The sequence below is a fragment of the Sesamum indicum genome, linkage group LG13, assembly GCF_026168435.1.
Source record: "Sesamum indicum cultivar Baizhima isolate 11 linkage group LG13, ASM2616843v1, whole genome shotgun sequence".
NCBI lineage: Eukaryota > Viridiplantae > Streptophyta > Magnoliopsida > Lamiales > Pedaliaceae > Sesamum > Sesamum indicum.
The window spans coordinates 17,762,926-17,787,952 of record NC_142669.1 but is presented as its reverse complement, the minus strand read 5'-3'; the positions used below and the strand labels follow the sequence as shown (position 1 = coordinate 17,787,952).

Genomic DNA, 25,027 nt, shown 5'->3' with positions numbered 1-25,027 from the left:
AGTAGGGTCGAATCCACAGAGATTGGTTTTAAATTAATTCCTTCAAAAACGAAAATAATTAGGGGGAGTTTTGATTGTGAAGAAGAATAAAACTAAAAAGCTAATAAAATTAGAAGAGATAAATATAAGAGGAGAGTATTCCAGTTAAAGACAGGATCACGCTTAATTCCACGGTTGATCATAGATGCAAGGATAACAATTATTCATGATAGATAAATTGGTTATGGCCATTGGTACGACCTAACAACCTCACCTTTCCTTACCTTGTGGATAGCCGACTAAATCCCTAATCAGTAAACAACCTTGGGAACGTCCTCAAGATTTAATTTACCGACAGCATTAAGAACTAGAAAGGCCCAATTCTAACCAATAAATTCCTACGAGGATTTATTTAAGTTAGATTGTGCATTCCCCACAACATAATCGAAAACTTCTACATAATCAATTATGTTGTGTTACCACTAGTTATCGAACTAAACAAACAATTACGGATTTGAAAGTTCAATTGGCTAGGCAAATATTCTTGACAATAAATCAGATTATTTGTAATAAAAGCACAGAGAACAACACAAATACCAATATGAATAAAAGTAGAAAGCATAAATTAGATCTCACAACCCGTTGGATTTAAGCATTCACCAAGTCTTCAACCGGAATGAGAGATTTAGCTAGACATGCTCATGGAAGAACGCATGAAAAGCAAAATAATATAAAAACGTAGAGAAATAGAAGAGTTCAAAAGTTGTCTCTTAAAGTGAATTACATCACCTATTTATAATAGCTAGATACCTAGTTCTACTAGGATTAGAAGTAGATTCCTAATTGAACTAAAAGACTTATAGAGATAAAATCTTAATCCTAGTTAAACTCTTCTTTCATCAGAGGTAGTCCAAGCAGTTCCAAACTCTTGCCAGAATTTGAGTTTGAGTCTTGTTTGAATTTCCATTTTGGTGCTTTTCTTCATTTTCCAATTCTTTTGTCCTAATGCTGCAAAATAATATTTAATTAGGAGCATTTGGTCACAAAATAGGCTAAAATATTATATAAAATAAGCACAAAATGCGATCCTATCAAGTATCCCCCCACTTAACCCTTTGCTCGTCCTCGATGCAAAGAAATAAAGATAAAATGGTTGAAGAAGTTCAAACTTTATGGATCGCAGACGAAAGTAACAAGCAAGAATCTAGTTGAGTGTTCAAAGAATGACACATCATATGATAAAAGACAACTGAATAAGTTTCAAACAAGTTTTCACAAGATGATCTTCATGAAAACTAAGCGTGGAAACAAGTGGACTATGCTCTCATATCTCCCAATCTCTCAAGTGTTTTTGGTTGAGTGTTTCACTCAAATGCTTGCTATGAAAATGCTTCACCATAGGCTTGATTATACACCAAAATCTCCACCACTTATAAATATGCACACACTTGAATCAAGAGGTCTTATATTTTGGTTGTAATGGGGCGTTGGTTTGGGGGTAGGAAAAATAATGAAAAATGAGGTGAAAATCCAAGGAACTAAATTAGAGCACCAAGTAATAGATGTAGGAATCCAAGCTTTTCAAAATTGATTTATCTCATACTCTTTCATGTCCCACTTTCCTCGACTTGAGCTATGCCTTTCTTTCAAAGAGAGAAAATATATTTTTTTTTTCTTCCCTTTTTTTTTCTTGCCTTCTTTTTTTTTTTCTTTTTCTCTTTTTTTTTGTAAGGCATTTTTTTTTCTTTTCTCTCTTTCTTTGTCTATTAAGGCATAGAACAAGATTGTCATGTGACATGTTAGCTCATAAACGTCCTTTACAATAATTGAGATATCCCCCCACTTAATGTCAAAACATATACTTAAGTCAGTAATGATTTATGAAAAAATGAAAGGAAAAACTTGAATTAAAGTGAGAATAATGGTATAAAATGGTGATACGATGTATGTACCCATGTGGGGTGCAAAATATAAGCTTAAAACAACTCAAAATTCGAGTGAACAATGAGAATAAGTGAGAGTTTGAGAGTGAAGAATGATGTTGCCAAATGACTGCACAAGACCTTTATTTATAGGCATGTACAGAGCAAAATATGGTGGTTATTGCAGAGTGCCATACATAACTGGAAAGTCCTTCGAGTTGCCTATTATACAGAACAAATCGTTTGAAATTTGGATAAGATTTGACTAAGATACGTCAGGTAAATTGAGTCTTGCAATATCTGCCTGAAAATCTGAAAACTGGTTACTTGTTGATTCCCAATTCATTTACTATCGATGTACTTGGAACCATCATGAGATTTTTTAGGACGACATGTTTTGATGTGTTGGCAAGCTATATGATGTGCCCATCCAGGAGTGATGACGTGCCCGACTGGAATGAGTGTGTTTGTTGGGTTTGTCAGTTCAGTAAAGTAGTAGGTAAATTTGTGGGCCTTGGCAACTGGGCTGATTTGCCTTGCTGGTGGACTGATCTGGCTTACTAGTGGCTTAGTCCATGAAAGGTTTAGGGGGGGCATCATTACTCCCCCCCACTCCAGGAGTGCAAATCGTAGAGCTAGACTGCTGGAGTAGGTAGGATATCCTGCAAATAAGAAAGAGACCTTTCATGCTCATTAGCAGGACGAATTCCATTAGGATTCTTAAGTAATGTTGATCAACTGACGGACTCCAGTTGGAGAGTCCTACTACTAGTATGAACTAGAGTGCGTCGATCTAGGGAATTTTTTAATTGGCTTGGTTGCTTGAATTTGTTGCTATGCTTTTTGTTAATCCTGTAGGTTAGTACTTGGTTGAAAAATACCCAATTTATTTGCTACGCAACAATGTTCCCTGCAGGTGTTAGAGCAACACTAAGTAAACAAAAGGGGGAGGTTTTTCCTGCTGGTATAAGTTATCAAAGTAATAAAAGGGATGCTTTTATCACACAAGTTTAGCAAGAAAATTAGGCAAGTAGGTAAGATAATTATGAAGATAGGCCTTTGCTGCGACAAACCTATAGGTTTAAGCAACCTGTTATAGGGCAAGAAATATTGAAATATTTTGCCAGCTGATGCATGCGTACTTATTCCAGCTGCTCCTATTATTAGCGAGGAAGGTGTGATTTTGTTGGTAGGAGACAAAACATCTCACAGTGAATGAGTAATGATAGAAATCAAGTAGTAAATTAGCCTAAGCAGGTTTTATTAGCATTATATTGAAATAGATGTGCCAATAGAAGGCAGTTTGAAATTGAAGTGAGTGTGTTAGCTGGTAGCTGCTTGTAAGGTGTATGTGCCAGTTGAAGATGGTTGAGTTCGATGCATGTTCCAACTAGTGGCACCTCATGTCACTGTATGCACCAGCTGGTGGTAGCTTACATAAGTGCGTGCACCAGCTAGGACGACTTATTGAAAGCGTGCGCAAACTAATGCGACTTATTATGATGGTGCGCCATTTGGTGGCAACTTATTAGGAGCATGCGCTGGCTGGTGGCAGCTTAAGTAAGCGTGTATGCCAGCTAGAGATGACTTATGTAAAAACATGCATTATTTGGTAGCGACAACTTATTTGGAGTTAACTAAGAGCTATTGAGCCTGCAAGTAACACAAGATGGGAAACAAGAATTACCTTTATTCATGTGAGATAATGCTTGATTACAAGAATAACAAGCTGTAAATAGAGAGTACAGATTTTAGGAATAAAACTTTCTTAGACTATAAGTGTTCCATGGTCGAGAAAACCTCCTACGATTAGTATACCTGTACAGTAGGGCTGTGTTTTCAAACTTACACATATACTCAGTTGGATCAGTGTTACCATCGTAAGCAGGTAAGTGTCGAGATGCTTGAAAATGTGTAGGGAGTTCTTCTGGCATGATGTGCTCGCTGAAGCGAATGCCACGCTCAGCAAGCATGGTCTCTTTTATGATCTGCTGGCGAAGCTCATCCATCTCTTTTCCTAGTGATTCCCATATTTCAGGGGGCTGAAGTGTGGTTGTTTCTTTGCCTGCAAAGTCAGTAGGTGTGAATCGATCCTGCTGGAGCCTAATAGGAATCTGCTTATCGATGTCTTTGCTTCCAAGTGTTCTGCTTCTTACCTGTTGGGAAGAGGGTTCTGCTCCACTAGCTTGAGAACCGTGGAGGGTCAATGAACTAAAGAAGTTGCTCATAGAAGAGCGGGTTCATAGCAGCAGGTCCAATTGTTGTTGAGAGCTGGAGAATTGATGGCTCCCAAGGTTAGATTTAGAGCAGGGTAGACTAGAAGCTCTTGCTGTAGGTTTTGGAGGTCGAATGGTAGACCCAGCTACAGCAGGGAGGGAAGAGTTTCCCTCATAGGATTCATAGTCACCTCCTTTGTCCGAATTAGCCATTTGTCACGTCGAAGCTCAAGTATTCACTCAGACGGCGCCAATGATGCGTACTAGATTTTTGGCCACACCATAAGGTCGAAGGATTTTCAGAGAAATCCTAGGATTAATAGGAGTAACCTTGCAAAATAGAGGTTAGCACTCTGATGCTTAAGTCAGTAATGGTTTATAGAAAAAATCAAAAGAAAACTTCAATCGAAGTGAGAATAATGGTAAAATATGATGTGATAGTGATGAATATTCGAGTGGAGTGCAAAATGTAAGCTTAGAATAACTTGAAAATCAAGATATAACAGTGAGAATATATAAGAGTTTGAGTATGAAAAATGATGTTACAAAATGACTGCATAAGACCTTTATTTATATGCATGTACACAACAAGATACGGGGGTTGTTGCAGAGTGTCGTACGACGTTGGAAAACCCTTCGAGTTGGCTATCATTCAGAATAAACCATTTGGATTTATACTAGATTTGATTGAAATACGTTAGGTGGACTGAGTTTTGCTATGTCTGCCTTAAAATCGGGGAATTGGTTACTTGCTGATTCCCAGCTCATTTGCCATCGGTTTACTCGGAACCACCTAGATATTTTTTAGAATGACGTGTCTTGATGTGTTGACAAGCTATATGATGTATCCATCTAGCTATAAGATGATGTATTGTGCTGGAATGGCCTTGTTTGTTGGGCTTACCAATTCAGTAAAGTAGCAGGTAAGCCTGTGAGTCTTGTCTCCCTCCTAATGGGCTAGTTGGGTTCATATCTAGTTGGACTGATCTGCCTTGCTAGTGGTTTTAGTTCATAAAATATTTAGGGGGTATCATCAAAGATCAAAATTCCAAAATATTAATATCAATTATTTTAAGTTATATTATTTGATGCCCCATAAAATTATTGGGCCACGTCCACAAGCTAAGTATACTAGCCCAGCCGGCTAAGAGCCTAGCTGGCTCATTAGGTGGATCGATAAGGACCTACTAATAAGATGAATAAAGTCCATCAGCAGGGAAGAAATGGCCACAAGCTTACATGCTATTTTATTGAATTGACAGACCCAAAAAATAAGTCTATTTCAGCAGGACATGTCATCATACAGTTGGGAGGACACTTCATATAGCTTGCCAAGATATTTGTCACATCATCCAAAAATATCTCCAGGTGGTTTCGAGTAAACTGATGGAAAATGAGCTGGAAAATCTACAAGTAACCAATTCCCGAATTTTCAAGCAAATATGATAAGTGTCGTCCAGCTCATGGATCTTAGTCAATATTTATCCAAATCACCAACGTTATTGCGGATGACAACCAACTCAAAGAACTATCGAATGACGTATGAAACCCAGTAATCGACATCATATCCAACTCTATACAAGCTTATAAATAGAGGTCTTGTGCAGGCTTTTGGTAATATCATTCCTATTATCAAACTCACTTTCTTGCATTATTCTCTCTCGGTTTTTATGCTATTTCAAGCTTATATTTTACACCACATGGATACATACACCATTTTATACAGGTATTTTCACTTTAATTGAAGTTTTTCCCTTTTATTTGTTCTTTAATTCGTTATTGATTTAAGCATTTGAGTGCAATCTCTATTTTGCAGACTAATCCTTTGATAATCTTAGAATTTTCTTGAAAATCATTTGATCGTTGTGGTGTGGTCAAATTTTTGGTATGCATCATTGGCGTCGTCTGCTGGGAACACTTGAGCTTTGGCGCGAGAAGTGGCGAATTCTAACGATGGACATGACAACGGATCCCATGTAGGAAACTCTTCCCTCCCTGCTGTAGCTAGTCCTACTTTTCCATCTGCAGATCCCACAACAGGAGCTCTAGATCTGACCGTATGAGCCGATACTCCAACTCCAGCTCCAACTCTTGACTCAACAGTTGGACTTGTTGTTATGAACCCACTCTTTTGTGAGCACCTTCGTCAATTTATCATGGAACTGTTAACTCAACCCTTTGTGGTTCTCAAGTCAGCGGAGCAGAACCCTCTTCCCCATTGGAAAGAGGTGGAACACCAGGAAGCCAAGGCGTTGGCGAGCAATTTCCTGCTGGGCTTCAGCAGGATCTATCCACTCCTGCTGACTTCACGAGCAAGGAATGAGGTGGTGGAGCTTCAGCAGGTGACATAGGAGAGCAAGTCCATTGAACGTGGCATTCTCTTTAGCGAGCACATCATGGCGGAAGACCTCCCTGCTTATTTCTGAGCATCATCGCACCTACTTGCTTAGGATGGTACCACTGACCCAATTGAACATATTCGTAAGTTTGAAATGCAGCCTTGCAGCACAGGTGTACTGATGGCATTAAATGTCGTGTTTTCCTTACTACACTAATGAATTCTGCCAAGCAATGGTTCGACTAGCTACTAGTTGGACTGGTTATATCTTTCTCAGAATTTAGCTCTCTCTTCCAACACTATTTTGCTATCAGCAAGCAGTACCAAAAGTCGGTGATCAGTCTTTCTGGGGTCAAGCAGGAAGATGGTGAGACTCTAAGGGCTTATGTTCAACGCTTCAACACAACCATTCTTGAGTCCTAACACAGAGATTTTTTTGCCTATTTTTTTTTTTTTTGCACATGAGGGGTTTTATGCAATCTATCTGAATATCAATAAATTTGGGTAACTTAGATTGAAATTTCTTGAGGCTATAGTGGTAATTATAAATATACTTTCTATTTAAATGTAAAACTTATACAAACATCCCTTAAAAAATCTTACACCAACACTCTTCAAAAAGCATAATTATAATTTTAAAAAATACGGACAATATTTATATAATTTGATCTAATGTGAAGTGGTCTGAATTAAATTTACCCATAAATTTTAGAGAGGCTCCTGCCAATTACAATTGGCATCTTAAGTTTCCAAATCACGTGGTCATAGGTAGTACTAAGATACAAATCCAAATACAGGATATCTTTGATATAAAGAAAAGAATAACGTTTAAGCTATGCATACTTGATTGCTATAAAAATTGTATGTTAGATCTAAATTTGAAAAAAAGAAAAAAATCACGACTTCTATATTTTATTTGTGAATTAATTTCATGGGGTGAGGGACTTCATTCATTTGTCTCAGCATTCTTGGGTTGACAGAAATAAACCCGAAATCCGCAACAGGGTTCAGGGGTGTTGGGGTTGCTGGCATCAAAATCTTTCAACGATCAAGTTATGTGCAATCTTTGGTCTCTAAACAAGATAGATAAGTCAATATAGCAAACACTATTCAATATATTTGAATATTTTGATATGGGACTATTTATAAAAATCCTCCAATGTATGATCGCCATTTTGAAGCTTTTGGATGATGTCACGTGTCAAGCAATCAATGACTTAGATTGGGTTTTTTTTGATCAAATTAGACATGTCCCGACCTACATAAAGATATCATGAATCGTCGACTCTTTTTAAAACTTTCTTAATGTTAATGGACAAAGATGATAATTTTCTCTCCTTTTAGGCACATAATTAAAAAATTGATAAAAGAAATAGACATAATTACATTGTCATCTATTAAGATTTGGTATAATCATACATAAATTCTTCGTTGTTTGAAAAACTATATTTAGTACCCTTTATATTTGTTTACATCCAATAAATAGACCACACCATAAATTAAAATTAACTGAATTTGTTGATATTAACAAAAAATTTGAATGAAAATCTCTATTTACCTCTAATTGATCTATTATTGACTTATTGTAGGTTAAATAAATTTTTTCTGACGAAAATATTCTTATAAATATTAATGCGCTAATGCAAATGAAGAGTTATATCTTCATCTTTGTAAGTATAGTTTGGTCAAAAAAGATTTATTTAGCCCGTGATAAATGAGTATCAATTAGGGCTGAATATGATTTTTTTTGCAAATTTTTCGCTAATATCTATATTTTTCGGTGAATTTTGATTGACAAAAATGATATAATTATATAATTTCAAGAGAGGTCGGTATAATTATTCTAAAAAATATTATATATGTATTTACTTATTTATCAAGTAAGGTAATATAAGTGAAATAAACAATACATAATAATGAATAAATGAGAATTAAAATTAGAAAAAAGAATTGGTCAGCAGTGATTGGCTGAAATTCCCACCAAACCAAACAGGTTCTTATGCGTTACTTTCTTACATTCTTCTTTTTCTTTCTTTTTGAGTCTTTGATAATACTCTCACCAATATTCTCTCCCCCTCAGTCGTCACTCGTCAAATACGTCAACTTGATTTCCCCCCTTTCCCGTTTTGCCCCCTTCTCGGTCTCCACCACCGGCAACCACCACCACCACCGCCACCATCGGTGTCGCTACTTCCAACGTGCAGCAGTGACCTCTATGTATTGCAAGAAAATCCGGTTCTTAGGGTTTCTCTTCAGCTCTGTGTTAATCCTCGGCGCCGGTTAATTTAGCTTGAGAAGCGTGAATCAATGATAGTAATTGTCGCGATTTTATTAATTTTCGGTGTTGTAGTCCGCCACAAGTGGAGGAATGCGGCAGCCAAGAAGGAAGAGATTTTGAGGCTTGTGGCTATGGCCTCCGAAGAGGAGGCGGAAATTGCGAAGCTACAAGCAGTGGATGGCTATAGTTATACTCCGCCTCCTCCTCCTCCTCCGCCGTCACCACCGCCACCGCCGCTTGAAAAGCGGTGTTATTGTGCTGTTTGTTACCGCCCCACTACCACTAGGTGTTCTCAGTGTAAAGCTGTCAGATACTGGTGAGTGTTAGGATTTGATTTTTATTGAATGTGTTGCTGGAATACTATGCCTTTTCTGTGTTTTTGAGGACGAAATTTTCAGTAGAAGTCGTTAACAGTCTGATTGAAAAACTTAGGGCTATGAATAGGCAGGTGCTTATATTTAGGTCTGCAAGAATTAGAACATTGAATTGGATAAAGGTTGAGGATACGCTTAAAATTTATGTAAGGTCTGCATGGATGTCCGGACTGCGTGTGGTAGAGTTGAAAAACAAATTAAACTACTTGATAGTTGATACTCACCTTTGAGATCTATTAGTAAAACCTCATCCAAGTTTAGCTGTTAAACATAATGAACTAGGTATGAACACAAGTTTTTGTCCCGATCAGCATTGAAGCTCAACTTGAGCTCGGCTTCTCGATTAAAGAAAAAATCTAAAAGTATGTTATGGAAATTCAAGCTACTTGAGTTTGTCTTGTGTCCAACTCGATCAAAGCTTGTTGGAACTTGATTTCTTTAATAATCAAATCAAACTCACATAATTTTTAAAGCTCAAAAAAAAGTTTAAACAAAATTGAACAATAATTAATGTTTTGGGTTCATTTTGATTCAGTTACACATCTAGTGGGTACTTTGTAGATCAGAAGGACTATTTGAAGTATTTTGGTTTCATTTAATACAAAAACACAACAATAAGAAACAGGCGTGCAGGAGGGAAAGCAAAGCAAGATGGAATATGGTAAACAGTATATATAGAAAGCAAGAAATAATAAGAGAGTTCCCATTGGACATGAGGTTTTGCATTTTAATTCTGGAACAATCTTGGGATGATTGTCAAAATGGCCATCTGGCATCGGTGCGGGCTTCCAGTTCATGGTTAATAGATGATGGCAATAGATTTCTGGATGTGGATGTGGGCCCCATTAAATAAGTTTAATGTTGACGTTAGTGGTATTTAACTCTTTGAGAAGATACTTTTTGATGCTAATAACCAAAACCTTTTTCATGTAGAAATTTGAGTTTTGTGTACTTTAACGTCATAAGATGATGTAAAATTGAAGATTTGAATTTAATCGTGAAAAAGTATCACATGTTTGATTCAATTTATGTATAGGCTGCGGTCACCGATTTCTTCCCAGTAAATTATTTTAGAAAGGTTGGGGCCACCAGAGTTCTATCCTGACAACAATAAAAATTATTTGTTCTGCTAGTTTTTTCCTGTCACATTAGCAATGCAAGACGTACTGATTCATCCTAGTGTATGCGGAGTGCATGAGTGGAAATTCTGTGGAACTACTGGTGCATTTTCTATATCTCCTGATAAATCAGTGTTTTTAACATTTTGCAACTTTTGTTGAAGTGAGTTGTGATGGAGGAGTTAGGAGCAGAAGAAGAAAAAAGTAGTCCCAAATTGGTAAATGGAGGTACAAAGGTCATTGGTTATTTTCTTTGTTGGTGTAGCTCTCTTATTATGGTGATATTAAGAAAGACTTTGAGCAGATATAATCTTCCAGATTAACACAATTTGTACCCGTAAAAATCCAAACCTTCAATTGATCCGAACTTTAATAACCTAATAGACAACCTAGCCAATTATAGACAAGGCTAGATTGTGTTACAACCATGATGTATAGTTGCTAAAATATGTACTCAAATAATTTCTTCTGTAAAATCTCAGAAAATGAAAACCCAATTGGTCTTACCAAATGAAGAGAAAAGAAGCTTGATATCATGCTGCTTTTAGTATTTCTTTCATTCATGATACACTATATCCTGATTCATGACGAGCCTCATAGTGAAAAACTCATCTGAGGCATGCCTCATCATATAAGGGATGATTTAAGGAGACTTATCGCTAACTGCATTACATAAACTCTAGAATGTCATAGTGAGATTGAGTACACTCTGGATGTGAGCTTACAAACACTTTATTTCTATGAATTTCGTTTGTTTTTTAATGGGAAGTCCACACTGTACTTTTATCAATTGCAAACACCCAATTTGAGGCAACTATGAGATGTTAGGGCAATTGGTGGATGCTGTGGGTTACTCTAAGTTGTACAATGATTCATGTGTGGATCTCATTTTAACTAACTTAATTGCTCTCATTTTCATTAGATTACATTTCTGTTTCATTATATTGTAGTTCTGGTAAGTGTCAAATAATTCACTGGAGACAAGGTCACAAGGATGACTGCCGGCCAGCAACTTCGTTGCATGCTACCAAGGAAAGTAAACGTGTTCTGGAAATACATTTGGATAATCATGTTGGGATCCCTTTCAACAATGAAGTTGAAATTCGTTCTGATCGCGCACCAGAAGTTGATGATTCTGGATCTTCAAGTAGCTCATTGCCTTGCATTTCTACTTCCACTGAACGAAGCGAAACATCATTTGACGCATCAGTCAGTGAGGATCTTGAGTCAGAAACTGTTAGCAGCCCAGATAAAGTGGCTTCTGAAGGTATCAAGTCTCACATGTTGCAAACTATCTCTGATCCTGACAAGACAGATGCCCCAAGCCTATACCCCCTGAATTCTACTGTTTATACAGTAAACAAGACACTGAAGGCTAACAAGATAAACAAGAAACTGGCTACTAAAACTGATGAAAACTTCCAGTCAACAAGCTTCAAAGATAAAGTAAGTCGCAATGGAGCGGCTGTGTTACAAGAGTTTGTCCTGGATGCAACTGAGTTGAGGAGTCCTCAGTCATCTAGTTCTTTACAGGCAGTTTCTTCAGTGGAAAATGGCGAAAATCAAGAACATCAATCTAGTGGTAAAGTGATGAAATCCATATATTCTAGGGGATCAGGTAATCCTAATCAAGTGTCTAGTGTTGAGCTAAGGAATTCGCAGTGCTCGAAATCTTTGAGCACATCTTCTTCAAATGAATATTGGAAAAATGAAGCACAATTGTGTACAGCTAAAGAAACAAGATCAATGTCTTTTAGAAGTTCACTGAACGATCAAAATATGTATACTGAAGCTGGGAGCCTGCATTCAGAAATCAAAGATGTCCGAATGCTGGCACAACCTACCAGCAAAGGTTTGAAAACATCAGTTCGGAAATTTGTACAGCATTTTAGAGTACCAAAGCAGCCAAAGTCCTTCACATTTGACATGGGGAAGGACTCTGCTGGAACCTACAACCACAAGGTTGTTTTTCCATTAATTTTTTGAACTTTAAGTTTTAGTGTGCTGAGGTTTTGTTCATCATGCATTCATGGATCATGTTCTCCTCTTAACAGATCGTATTTCCACCCAAGCTTTTCATGCAGTTGTATTCATGTGATGGTATGAAACTTCACCCTTTTGGCCTTGTGAATTGTGGAAATAGGTGAGTTCTCTTTCCTGAACTGCGTGGCTTTGTGATCATGTCCATGCATAAACTTGCATAACTGTGTCTGGCAGTAAGTCTGCTTCATGAGACACTGTTTTTGCTAGCAGGAGCTCTTTCTTTATTTTTCTGGTTCATTGTAGAAGGGGTGGATCAGTCCCATTTCATGACATGTGGTTTAGATCGCGCAATCTTATTATTTGTTTTATGTTCTCCATGCTGTAACTGTTCTGTTTTTGAAATTGTAATTCCTAATCTCTAAGTGCATCAACGTGCTATCAGGTTAATTCAATATTTTGGTTATTTATGATTGGAGTTTCCTTTATGTGCTTGTTTATGATGTTGTTGTTGTGCTATTCAATGCAATAACATGGACTATACATCGTGGATTCTATGATCTAGTAATTGGTTGCTTGTTTGACTAATTATGGCATTCAGTTTTTTGATTGGACGATTTTGTTTTATGCCGGTATAAAATCCATTTAATGATATGAATTTTGGAGTCCAGACATAGAAAACGCTTCCAATATAAGGTTGACTTACACTGATCAGATAGACATAATTGTTCTGCTGGCTTGTTTTTGTTATGAAGATTATGTAAGAGGTCATGCAACACTTTAAAGATCTTAAGTTTCCTTTATAGTACTTGATTAGTACGTGAATACATGCTAAGAAAAAATTATAGTTGTCGTGCTATGGACAATTTATATGACAATAATATTAGTGATGAACGGGATAGGAATCACGAGATTTAGTGCCTTTAACCCTGCTTTTTTGTGCTGATTAAGTTCTGCTGCTTTTGGTTTTAGTCCATGTTTCTAAATGCAGATAGCTTTTGGTTCTTGCCCGCATGAGTGTGCTTTTGATCTTGCATATATATATGTAATTTTTTTCTTCTTCTTGCAGCTGTTATGCGAATGCAGTGCTGCAGTGTCTGATCTTTACTCGGCCATTAACTTCTTATTTGCTTCAGCGATTGCATTCTAAAACATGCAAGTACCTCTTTATGATTCATCGATGAATGTTCATACTGTTTAGATCTTCAATAATACTGTTTTCATGCCTGGTCTTTTTAACAATGATTTAGGTCGCAAGAGGGATTGGTGCCTTATATGTGAGTTTGAACGTCTGATCCAGAAGGGGCAAGAAATGAACTCGCCTTTCTCTCCAGTTGGAATATTGTCTCAGATACAAAAGATTGGAAGTCATCTAAGTCATGGAAGAGAAGAAGATGCACATGACTTTTTGAGGTAAGTATCTGTTAGTCATTTGACTTTGGTTCTAGGAGTATGACTGAATATTCTAAATGTGTTCATGTGATTTCAGAAATGTGGTAGATAGAATGCAATCTATATGGCTTGAAGAAGCTGGTGTTTCTGGCCAATGGGTTGAAGATTCGACTCTTCTGGGTCTTACTTTTGGGGGTTATCTTCGATCGAAGGTCTGCCTTCATGTTGATATATCTAAAGCATCTGTCACCATCAGCTGTTGGCACATTTGAGCTTAAAACTTAACATGTCTATGATATTATGGTTTTTACTAGTTACTGTTGGGTGTTCCAGATTAAGTGCATGAAGTGTTCAGTTAGATCTGAGCAATGTGACCGGATGATGGATCTTACTGTGGAGATAAATGGGGATATCAATACGCTTGAAGAGGCTCTTACACAGTTCACTGTTTCTGAAACACTAGGTGGAGATGATAAGTATAAGTGCAGCAGGTTAGTCCAGTTGCCCATTGTGCTAAAAGATATAGGTTTCCATTGCATCCTTGCAAGTTGCAACTTTTGGTTATTGTTATGAAATAATACTCTGTATTATTTCTCTGCCCTCATAAAATAACCAAGTTCATGATCTTCTAGTTCCCTTTGATTTATTTATTTATTTTTCATATCTCAATCAGCATTGCTTGTGTTTTGATGCCAGCTGGTATACAGAATATTAGGGGTGTTCAGTTCGGTAAACCAGAAAGTTCGGTTCACCGATCTTGTTTTGGTTAACCCAACGTTCGGTTTGCCGAAATGCCATACCGAAACCGAACTTTTAGGTCAGCCGAAATGCCATCTTTTAGAACTTAAAACGATTGTTATTGCTTAGTTTTCTGTCTTGGTAAATAAAGAAAGGGAAGCTCACTGCTGCTTCCTTGGCCCTGTGTATGAAAAGTGTGTTTCCTGTAGATGCGTGCTTCCTTTGGTTTAGGATTTCGCATTGATAATTGTAAAGTCACACCAATACTTACACATCACATTTTTATTTTGGATTCAGTAAGCTTCAAGTTTTGAGAAATTTGTGTGAAGAGAGGAATTAAATATATGTATAATTCACAGTACGAATGTTTTCTTTGAGACCTGAAGACTGTAAAGGCTTTCCTCACTGTTTCCTTAGCTGAAATCCAAGGTGCAACATATTAGCAATTGAGGGACTCAAAATTTGAATGCTTCAAAGCTGATTAATCTGTTAGTTTGCTTGTGACTATTAATATAGTTAAATGATCCTGATCGGTTTTCATTGCAGATGCAAGTCTTATCAGAAAGCTAAGAAGAAATTGACAATACTTGACGCTCCTAACATACTTACAATTGTTCTGAAGCGATTTCGGGTAATGCATTTTCACTAGGGAGCATAGTTAAGTATCCTGCTACTGGTGATGTTAACTCCTGCTTTGCAATTTTTGTTTGCAGTCAGGCAACTTAGAAAAGCTGAATAAGCTAGTTCAGTTCCCAGAGATTCTGAATCTTGCTCCTTATATGAGTGGAATGAGTGACAAATACCCTATATATGATCTCTATGCAGTTGTGGTTCACTTGAATGCGATGAATGCTGCCTACACTGGTCACTACATATGTTATGTCAAAGATTTCCGCAGAGAATGGTTTAGAATTGATGACAGCAGAGTATGTTTTCTACTGCAAACTTCTAATACAAGTTGTTCTTACCTCTTATCCATTTGAGCTTTTAATCTTTTTATGTGAACTTAGAGTTGCGAGTTTCTTGTTCTCAATTTGCATCCTTTACTTGGAGATAGCAGCACTTGTGGTGTATGATAACTCTGGGAGATGATTGCTAGCAGCTCTCACATGCCTGTTGAGAACCACCCACGTCTTATCTCTTAATAACAATGGGAATTATATACGTCTTGTTCTTGACTTTGCGCCATTAGAAATGAATTATCATATGTATCTTAAAAACATTGATATCCATATCAAAATGAAATCTTATTTACGATAAACTCGAATTATGTTTTTAGAGAAAAAGTAAAAAATGCGTATACCGTCAAAACAGGTCCAAGTATATCCCAGTCTGCTCGGTTGACAGTAACTGATTCTCTATCATCATTCAGATACATATTCAAGCCACTTTTAGTTGGGGGTTTCTGTTGTTCTTATGTTCCATGAATGACAAGATGAGACTGATTGCTAGTCTTTTCTCCTGTAGGTGACCCATGTGGACCTGGAGACTGTGTTATCCGCAGAAGCATATATTCTCTTCTATGCAAGGTAACTATATTGGTTAATTCATTTTCAAAACATATGTTTTTCTATAATATCTCCAAATTTAAGCATGCTATCCTATTAGGCGTACACTACGACTTCCATCTCTGGTCACAAACAGCAATGTGTATTCTGATGGGAAAACCACGAGGACCATGGAAGCCATTTCTACGAGTATAAGTGCTAAGAAGAAAAACTCCAAGTCCAGATCAAGCGATTCTGATTGGTATAGAGACTCAAAAATGGTGCATCAACGCTCTGAGAGACACTCCTATCAGCTGCCTCCTAATGATTACACTGGCAACAATATACTGGGTCCTGACAATTGGCATTTTCACTCTAACCATAGAAATTCTATGGTGGATTCATCAAGTGATTGTTCGTCCATTTTCAGTGCATCAGATGCCGGCTCCTATAGCACAGATAGCACGAAGGATTCAAGCGCAGAGGACATTTCTGGCTATATATTTGGGTCCAGCTTGTACCACCGGTAATTGAATTGCATATTGTTTGCCCTTATCGAATTTGATACTCGGACCAAGAGAAATCCATGCTGGTCGTCGTCTTGTATCCTTTGCAGCTAGGACCTGAGGCCATCAGAGAATTAATCGAGTTCTGGGGGATGCTGGTATTGCATACAGATGTTCATTGGCGCGATGAAGCTTCATGGGAACATCATGAGAGAGAAGAGAGAGAGGGAAGGGACTTCCCCATGTATACTAAGACTGCTTAAGAATTAGATAATCACCCAGTTTTAACAGTTGTATTAGTAGATAAAACATCGGCACAACCCTTTCGATGCCCTTATGTTCCCCCTAAAGGGGGAAGTATTATAGAAGAGAGCAACTCAAACATTTTTCTTGGCGTTTGAGTTGTGATAAGCTAGAGGCTGTAAATCCTTTGAGCTATTTGTATTTTACAAAACTGGTTAAAATTGCCATATATCTATAGAAGCCCTCTGGAGCCCCTCTGGAGCCCTTTTTGAATCATTATGAAAAATGTTACATAGTGGTATTATGTGCTACCAGTGGCAGGTGGATCTTTTATTTGTTCACTTCTTTTAGTTTGTCAGGTAAATATTCTATAAAAGCAAGTGTTTTCCTCCATATGAGATGCTCAAATAGGTCAACAGCAAATATTTGTTGAGTTTTTCTTCCAATCATGACGAATGGTACAAATCGGAATGATGTGATGTTGGATATGAATTGTACCATCGGACGAATTATCGAGTCTTTGAATGCAAGATGCTTTCTGATTAGAATGTTTGCTAGCATGTTGCGCTTAAGGGTGCCCGTGCAAATTTCGGTCTAATGAGGGATTAAGCATCTTAGATTAGAATGTTTGCTAGCATTTTGCGGTTAAGGGTGCCCGTGCAAATTTTGGTCTAATGAGGGATTACACATAGCAAGGACAAACCTCAAGGGGTGAAGTGTAATTTCCCTTAAAAACGCATACACACACTAAATAAAATGAAAGGAAAAATTGCATATTACCTCCTGTTTTATAGAAAAATTGTTAAATATTTATTTGTGTTAATTAAATAGTAAAAAAAGGACTCCGTGTAATTATAAATTATGCAAAAAAAATCCTCTCCGTAAACAAAAAAAATGGAGAGTTGTCTACGGGTGCTGGAATAGGATAATTTTTTGATGCATTTTCAATATTTATCCTCTTGAAATAGACAAAATTGTCCATATCGTTATTGTTTTTTAGTTAATTCTTTATATTTTTTATATTTTATTGAAAAAAGTATGATATAATGGACAAATTATTAAAAGAATTGACGTTGTTAAAGACAATTGACAGAAGAAATACGTGTGCAAAATTTCAAATAATATAAAATTTTTTTTGCATATATTTTTAACATGGGATTTTAGTTGAATTTCTAAAACACAAAGGGTTATGTAATTTTCCCAAAATGAAAAATGAAGAAGAAAAGAAAAAGAAAAAGAAAAGTCCTTTACTGCATCATCATCATCTGAGAATTGAGCAATTCTCTCTTCTCCTTCCCCCGGAAACAAAACGTATAAATCCAATTAAACCAGAAAATTGAAAACCTACCCTCCATGCAGATGCAGTGGTTCCCCACTCCCAATTCTCTCCCTTTTCATCATTACCGCCTTATTTCTTCCTCCATTTTCACATTTTTTGCTCCCAATACTTTCAACAACAGAGTAGCAATGGTCACTACTTCTTCTTCTTCCTCCTCTACTCCCACTCCCAGCAACAATTCTACTGCTGGCGCTTTCACCACTCTCACCCAAAGAGTCACTTTCGAGAAGGAAATTAAGAAAAGCAAATTCATTGCTATTGCTGGCCCCCTCTCTGATGAACGCTCCGCTATGTCCTTCCTTTCTGAGGTGATTTACAACCAGCCCTTTTTGTGTTTTTAGTTTTATTTTCTGGGTTTTTCAGATTTCCTCCTCTAACGGACGAATGAGCTATATATATATATATATATTGGTGGAGTGGAACATGATTTTTACCTTTTTCCCGTTCTTTTTCTTGGTGGGCTGCTGTTATGTAGGTTCGTGATCCCCGTGCTACTCATAATTGTTGGGCATACAAGGTATATTTACCTCTGTGCTTGTATTGGTATATCTGTATAATGCTTTGATTTCTACGATAATCAGTGTGCCAGTGGTATTTTTGACTAATTAAATGTCTTGAATGGCTGAATTCCGTTTTAACAATCCAGGAGCTTTTAATTTTTAATTGAGCATTGGAACTATTTTCAGCTTCACTTGGAGTTTTGAATTCTTGCCAACTGTAACTGGGAATAATGGACAAATATGTTATGGTATGGGATTGAATTGGAGAAAATAAAAAAGTTGGATATAAAAACCAGAGACTAACTGAATCATTATACTATTGGTAGAAAGTTTAGCTGGCCTATGAGCTTATGTCAATCGGCATCAGTTCTTCCTTTGATTTCTGGTTCTTTATATAGGTTGGAGATCAATTTCGGAGTAATGATGACGGTGAACCATCTGGTACCGCTGGCAAGCCAATACAATCTGCAATTGACTCTTCAGGGATAGATAGAGTCATGGTGGTTGTTATCAGGTAGCAAATTATACTCGGATTTCCTAAGCTAATATTTTCCCCCATTCGAGTGTATATTTAAAAGATGTCTGAAACTACACTTGCATGTCTTGCTGCTAGTATTATGGTATCATCAATAATTTTTACTGTGGCTCATTTGATTATTTCTCTTTTCATATAGGTATTTTGGAGGAATCAAACTTGGCACTGGAGGATTGGTTAGAGCTTATGGAGGGGTAGCTGCAGAATGTTTGAGAAATGCTCCAACTTGTGTTGTAAAATCCAAAGTAATGAATTTCTTGAACTTTCACATATGAATTTCCTGTAATGTCTTTGAAGTTCGAGCATACAAATGGATGCATAACCAAGCTTTTTTTTTGCACTGTAGGTTCCAATGGGATTGGAGGTCCCGTATGATCTCTTGGGAGTTCTATATCATCAAGTAAATCAGATAAAACAAAGCTACTTTATCTTTTTCTGTTTTTTTGGGTGTGCCTATGTGTGTTTAAAACATAGATGAGATTCCTTGGCACTACAGTTAAAAGAAAAACTGGAAGCACTTAATTCACTTTACAGTGGGGGGTACTGCATTCAAATCTTAACAAGCAAATTCTGAAAAGAGAATCCTGTTCATGTATTTCTCAAATTAATGAAAGCAACCTTGTTTCTTCAACAAAACTGCAATTTCCTTGTGTCAAATGACTGATATTCCCTAACTTTGCACTCTTATGCCATGTGGTGGAAGGGGATGCGGATGTCATCTTTTTCTTTTGGGTCATAATTATCCTTTTTCTGATGTTACTTTGAGTTCATAATTTTCTGTTCCTTGTTTTCATGGGAGCATCCCTGGTGCACATTGTCTCTTTGTTTAAGTCTGCAGAAATAGAAAAACAAGGGCAGTGGTCTGGGGTTTTCTAGCATGATTGTTACATAAAAGAATGAGATCAAGAAAGTTTTGGATATTCTTGGGGCGGACTACTTCTGTCATGCCCATCTGCTTGCATTTTTATTAGGGATAGTTACACTCTCTCTCCTAAGGTTTAGTGTAAATTACACGTAAACCCTTGTGGTTTGGAAAATTACATGTAGTACTCCTGAGGTTAGATTCCGTCAAATAAGTCCATTCGTTAAAATTTACTGAATTTGTTATGAACAAAAAATATAGATCTGCATCTTTTTTTTTTTTTTATTAATATCAGCAAATTCAGTGAATATTGAGTAACGGAGGGACTTATTTGTTAGACGGAAGCAAAATATTAGGTACTAGATATAATTTTTTAAATCCCAAGGAGTCTACGTGTAACTACATTTTCAGGCGAGGGCAAGTGTAGTTATCCCTTTTTATTATATATGTGATCCAGAGTAATAAAAAAATGTACGAATAGAAACTTTTGCAAGTGTATTTTAGCCCTTTACTTACTGTTTCTCTTAGAAAAGTGTTCTTTTAAAGGTAACTGAACTGCTGAATTGCAGCTTCAATCTTTCCAAGTTGAGGACATCAGGCAGGATTATGATACTGGAAAAGATAATGTTACAATGGTCACCTTTAAAGTTGACTTCGACCGAGCACAAAGTTTGGAAGAAGCCCTAAAGGCGAACTGTAGCCGTGAGATTGTGTTTTACAAGCGCTGAATATTTTTGATGTTTGCCCTTTGGATTTTGGTTTCCCTCCTACAATACATGCGTATCTTTTAAAGGCATGCTTATGCTAGAAAATACATTTTCGGGATAAGCACTGAATTTTGGTGAGGCTAGTAATGAGGCCTTTACTTCTACTTTTTTGTTAATATACATGCCCAGTATTATGGGTTCTTTCTTGTAGTTAGTTGTTCAGTAACTGAGGCCGCTGGGTTAGGCAAATGGTTGCAAGGTATTCCAATATAGTTCCAGTCTACCTCATGATTTTTCTATGTATGACACTAATTTTAATGAAGATGAATTTGTTGCAGTTTCATCAGCAAACTGCTCTCTTCCTTTATGTTCACTGCAAATTCAACTATTTTAATTCTAGAATAAATTGTTTGCTTGAGATGAGGAAACCAAAAGAAAGATGGGAAGGGAAAAAGAATAATAAGACCGGCGATGAACAGGAAAGAACTCAAGCAGTAATTTTGAAGTCTATTTGGGAAAACACAAGCATTCCTGGTAAGTTATATTTGTATTTTGAAACATAATTACAGTCATTGAATTTCAGTTTCTTCATATAAGATATAATCTACTCTCCAATAACCAAAACCCATCTAGTTTATACCTCCTCCATCCACCTGCACTTAATTTCAGAAGTCTGCACATAATAAAATGGGATTGTGTTGAAACATCAAGAAACTAATAAATGGATTGCCCTCTTTGCCAGATGAATCTCAGGTATTATTTATTGTACTTCAATGCATAGGGTTGATGATCTGTCCATTAGGGCCTGCTAATTTCTACTATCTAGTTCTTTGCAAATCTTGGAATAACTTCAATTACTTTATACTTGATTTTTGGCAGATTGTACTAGTCAAGTTTCTTTTTATTTTTTTGGCTCATTAATTCATTTATCTGATCATTTTCCTTGTGTCAATCTGATGTTGATATCTCTAATTAAATGTTCAATTGGAGAACTTGAATATACATACATGTCCATAAAAGGAAGATGAACTTGGCTAGTGTATATGTAGAAAGCTTTTCTTGATGCCGGTGACAAGAAAAAAAATAAATAGGAAGTTGCATTAACATAACTTGAACATGGCATACACCACAATGCAGACTACATACAATCTGTCCAGACAAGAACCTCTCAACCCTGGAACAAATCAGACTAAAGCAAACAACTAGGAAAGCTAGTAGTAGTACAGGAACATGATACCAACACACAAAAAGAAAAAATCATGAACATCCAATCCCTGTAAATGAAAATGGTAGCATATCCTAGTTTGAGGGCGGAGGTGAGAGGAAAGGGAAAGAAGGTACTGTAGTTGGAATAGAGGGCATGGTGGGCAGTGGAGTGGCCGACAATGGAGGCAGCACCACCTTTGGAATGGCAGGCATGGTGGATGGCAATGGTGGCAGTGCGGGTTTTGGAAGGGATGGATTAGTTGGCAGTGGTGGCAGCGTGGCGGTAGGCAAGTTTGGCATGGCAGGCAGTGGTGGCAATGTGGCCTTAGGCAGTGGTGGAATTGTCGGGAAAGCTGGCTGTGCTGGTTGAGAAGTTTGCAGTAGGCTGCGGGCAGCCCAGCTTGGCTGGAGGCTTGAGAGTGAGATCACCATGATCAAAGCGAGAGTAAGGCGAATGCTAGAGGCTGCCATTGATAGAGATAGCTTCAAGGGCTGACTGCTGATCTGTTGAAAGCTGAAAACAGGTGTATTTACTTGATGTATTCTGGTGTTGGATTCTGAATGGAATTGTGCCAAATATTTATAAGGGTGAAATTGATCAAGAATCTTGTGAGTTTGATCGGATGTAGTTCTGTTAAGTATGAAAAACTATTGATTAGGTCACCTTCCTTTGATCAAGAAGACTTCATTAGAAAATTAAATCTTAGTAAAGTTCTGATCAAAACTAGTCAAATGAAGCTCAACTGTCTTTTGAGAACTCTCAGATAATTTAGTATTTAGGTGTAACAAGAAACTTCAGGTGGAGGTTTTTGTAGCAATTGCAAATTCCTATAGAATTCTTGTATTGCTTCTTGATTGATAGTGTTTAAAATAGTGTGTCTTTATTACACAAGTTTGTTAGGACAATGTTTTAAGACTTGGAACGTTTATTAATAAAAAAATTAATTGGGTCAAAGGTTACTGGTTCGAGAGTCTGGTGAAATGAAGAACGTAATAATTATGTCAGAACTAATAATTAATATATAAAATATCGGTCTAATTTCGGCCATTTCTTTTTATACTTTATCATTGTTTGAAAAATTATAAATGTCATTTTAATTTTAAGGCCCGTCTAACAAGGGGTTCATATTTTATTTAAATTTAATATTTTATTTTTCTACTGTTACTTATTATGTGATAAGTATTGTTTTTTAAAAATTGTACACTAATTGCAAGACAAGTATTCACCTTAACAACATTTCTCCTATCAAGAAAAATATTACAAACGTGCGCCCCTTCGACAACATAATTAATTTTACATAAACAAAATTGAAAATCAAGCATCCCGGAGACTTCATACCTCTCCTTATCAGTCGAGCTCAATTACATCGATCCGTTAGCGCAACGGCTTTTGTGCTAGCGCGCTCATCCTTTGCTTGTTCCCTTCGCCCGCTTAGAAGTGGATTCGAACCATTGACACAAGAATCTTCAGTTTCTTTATTCCATCAATACATCTTTAAGTTGTTGATACATGGTTAACTTGTATGAGCATTAGAACATTATAAAATGAAGTTATTAAGGTAATCATCCTACATTGTCTGGATGGAATTGGAATAACATAGACATTCTTCTTAGCAAGAAATTTTACATCAGAATAATGGTTAGAGGGATTCCAAAAGTATTATGGCAGTAGGGTTATCATAGGATTCCCCTACCCATTTTATGTGGTGTGGCATTACTATCACACATGACTAAAGTCATGATGATATTACTAAAAACATCTTTGTTAGAATATTTCCACTTCTCGTTCACTCAATTAATATAGTAGGGATTTTTTTTATTTAATATTTAGGCAAAAATTATAAAATTGGTCCCGGGACTATAAAAAATGACTGAAATTAGTTGGATAAATTGGGAATTAGGGTTTTGCCTACCTAATTGAACGTGACTAACACGTGGCGTCTAGAATGGTTCCATCCGTAAATTCAAGATAGTTTATATACTTGAATATGTAGTTTTTGTTGCTTATCCTATGATTTAGGGCTCTTTGTATAGGGTTTTTCAAGCCATGTACAAATTAGGGGTGACAAAATGAGTTAAGACCCATGAGTTCAACCCAACCCAACTAGTTTTGGGTTGGATTGGTTACATTTTAAAATGAGTTGATATGTGTTGGAGTTAAATAAAATTATATATTGCATGGGTTGAATATGAGTTGATAATGGTTTTAATATGGGTTTTAATGGATTCATCCCATAAATTGAAATAAAAAATAAAATAAAATAACTCACCATTTCCTCTTTCCTCATATAGACACACTCTCTCACATCTCTCACTCACACACAAATACGCTCACAATTCCTCTTATTTCATATACACACTCTCACATTTCACTCACACACACACAAAAAACACTCACAACTCCTTTTTCTTCATATACACACACTCTCCCCGTCTCACATATCTCTATCGCACACAACCCTCTTTCTCCACACACACGCACACCAAAAAAAAAAAGAACACTTACAACTCCTCTTTCTTCATATGCACACACTCTCCCGTCTCACATATCTCTATCGCACACAACCCTCTTTCTCTCTCACATACATGAAAATTGTCTCTCAACAAATATAGAAAACTTGGTTGCACGGTTTGGTGTTCATTCAAGATAAACATTCAAAATACAAATTATTTTGATAAAAATTAATATTTCGATCCAACCCATTTGCAATCCTTACCCATTTTTTGAACCCAATCCAGTTTGAACTCGACCTATCCCGCCCCTTTGCCATCCCTAGTACAAATAGTCTACATTTTGATGAAAGAATTCGAATGCTTTTTTCATTATATTGCCTCATTGAAAAGATTGTGTTCGACCTCTTAAACAACATTATTGTAAACCAAACAGGCCACAATTTACAAAAATTGAAAAATTCAAGCCTTTAATTGCATAATATCCGGCATCACGCCCAACAGAACGAACAGTCTTCTAGCCGAGGCCTCAGTATCTTTGGGTGATTCTCACACTTACAACAGCATACTACCAATGCCCTCCCACAAGCCTTCCCTACTCCACACTCCCTATCACACTCTAAATATAATTAATTTTTATTTTTTATATGAAGTTTCCATAATTGATATGTATTTGTATATATGGTACAAGCCAAGTTCATTTTATACCAAATCTATCTTTCCTCACGCTCACCTGAATTTAAATGAGTAAAATGCATACACCCTTTAATCTATGGGGTCTTTTGCACTTTGCTTTCCAACTTTTTTTTTTAAAATATTTTTCTGTCTAACCTTTTAATTTTGTTGTATTTTGCAT

General features: G+C 36.7%; 2 protein-coding genes across 2 annotated transcripts; both read left to right on the top strand.

Moving 5' to 3' along the window:
• The first annotated feature begins 8,484 nt into the window (after positions 1-8,484).
• Positions 8,485-16,857, top strand: LOC105176402 (ubiquitin carboxyl-terminal hydrolase 17). The gene is made up of 12 exons (XM_011099186.3): positions 8,485-9,049; positions 11,176-12,187; positions 12,280-12,368; positions 13,275-13,360; positions 13,456-13,618; positions 13,695-13,809; positions 13,931-14,088; positions 14,882-14,966; positions 15,049-15,261; positions 15,803-15,864; positions 15,944-16,348; positions 16,439-16,857. Exons 1-12 carry the CDS (start codon positions 8,763-8,765, stop codon positions 16,440-16,442), a joined length of 2,679 nt encoding a protein of 892 aa, XP_011097488.1. The 5' UTR covers positions 8,485-8,762; the 3' UTR covers positions 16,443-16,857.
• Positions 16,858-17,797: 940 nt separating this feature from the next.
• On the top strand, positions 17,798-20,857 carry LOC105176401 (ribosomal protein S5 domain protein). The gene is made up of 6 exons (XM_011099185.3): positions 17,798-18,218; positions 18,386-18,427; positions 18,809-18,924; positions 19,085-19,190; positions 19,292-19,345; positions 20,377-20,857. The coding sequence occupies exons 1-6, from the start codon at positions 17,925-17,927 to the stop codon at positions 20,533-20,535; spliced, it is 771 nt and encodes a 256-aa protein (XP_011097487.1). The 5' UTR covers positions 17,798-17,924; the 3' UTR covers positions 20,536-20,857.
• Positions 20,858-25,027: the final 4,170 nt, after the last annotated feature.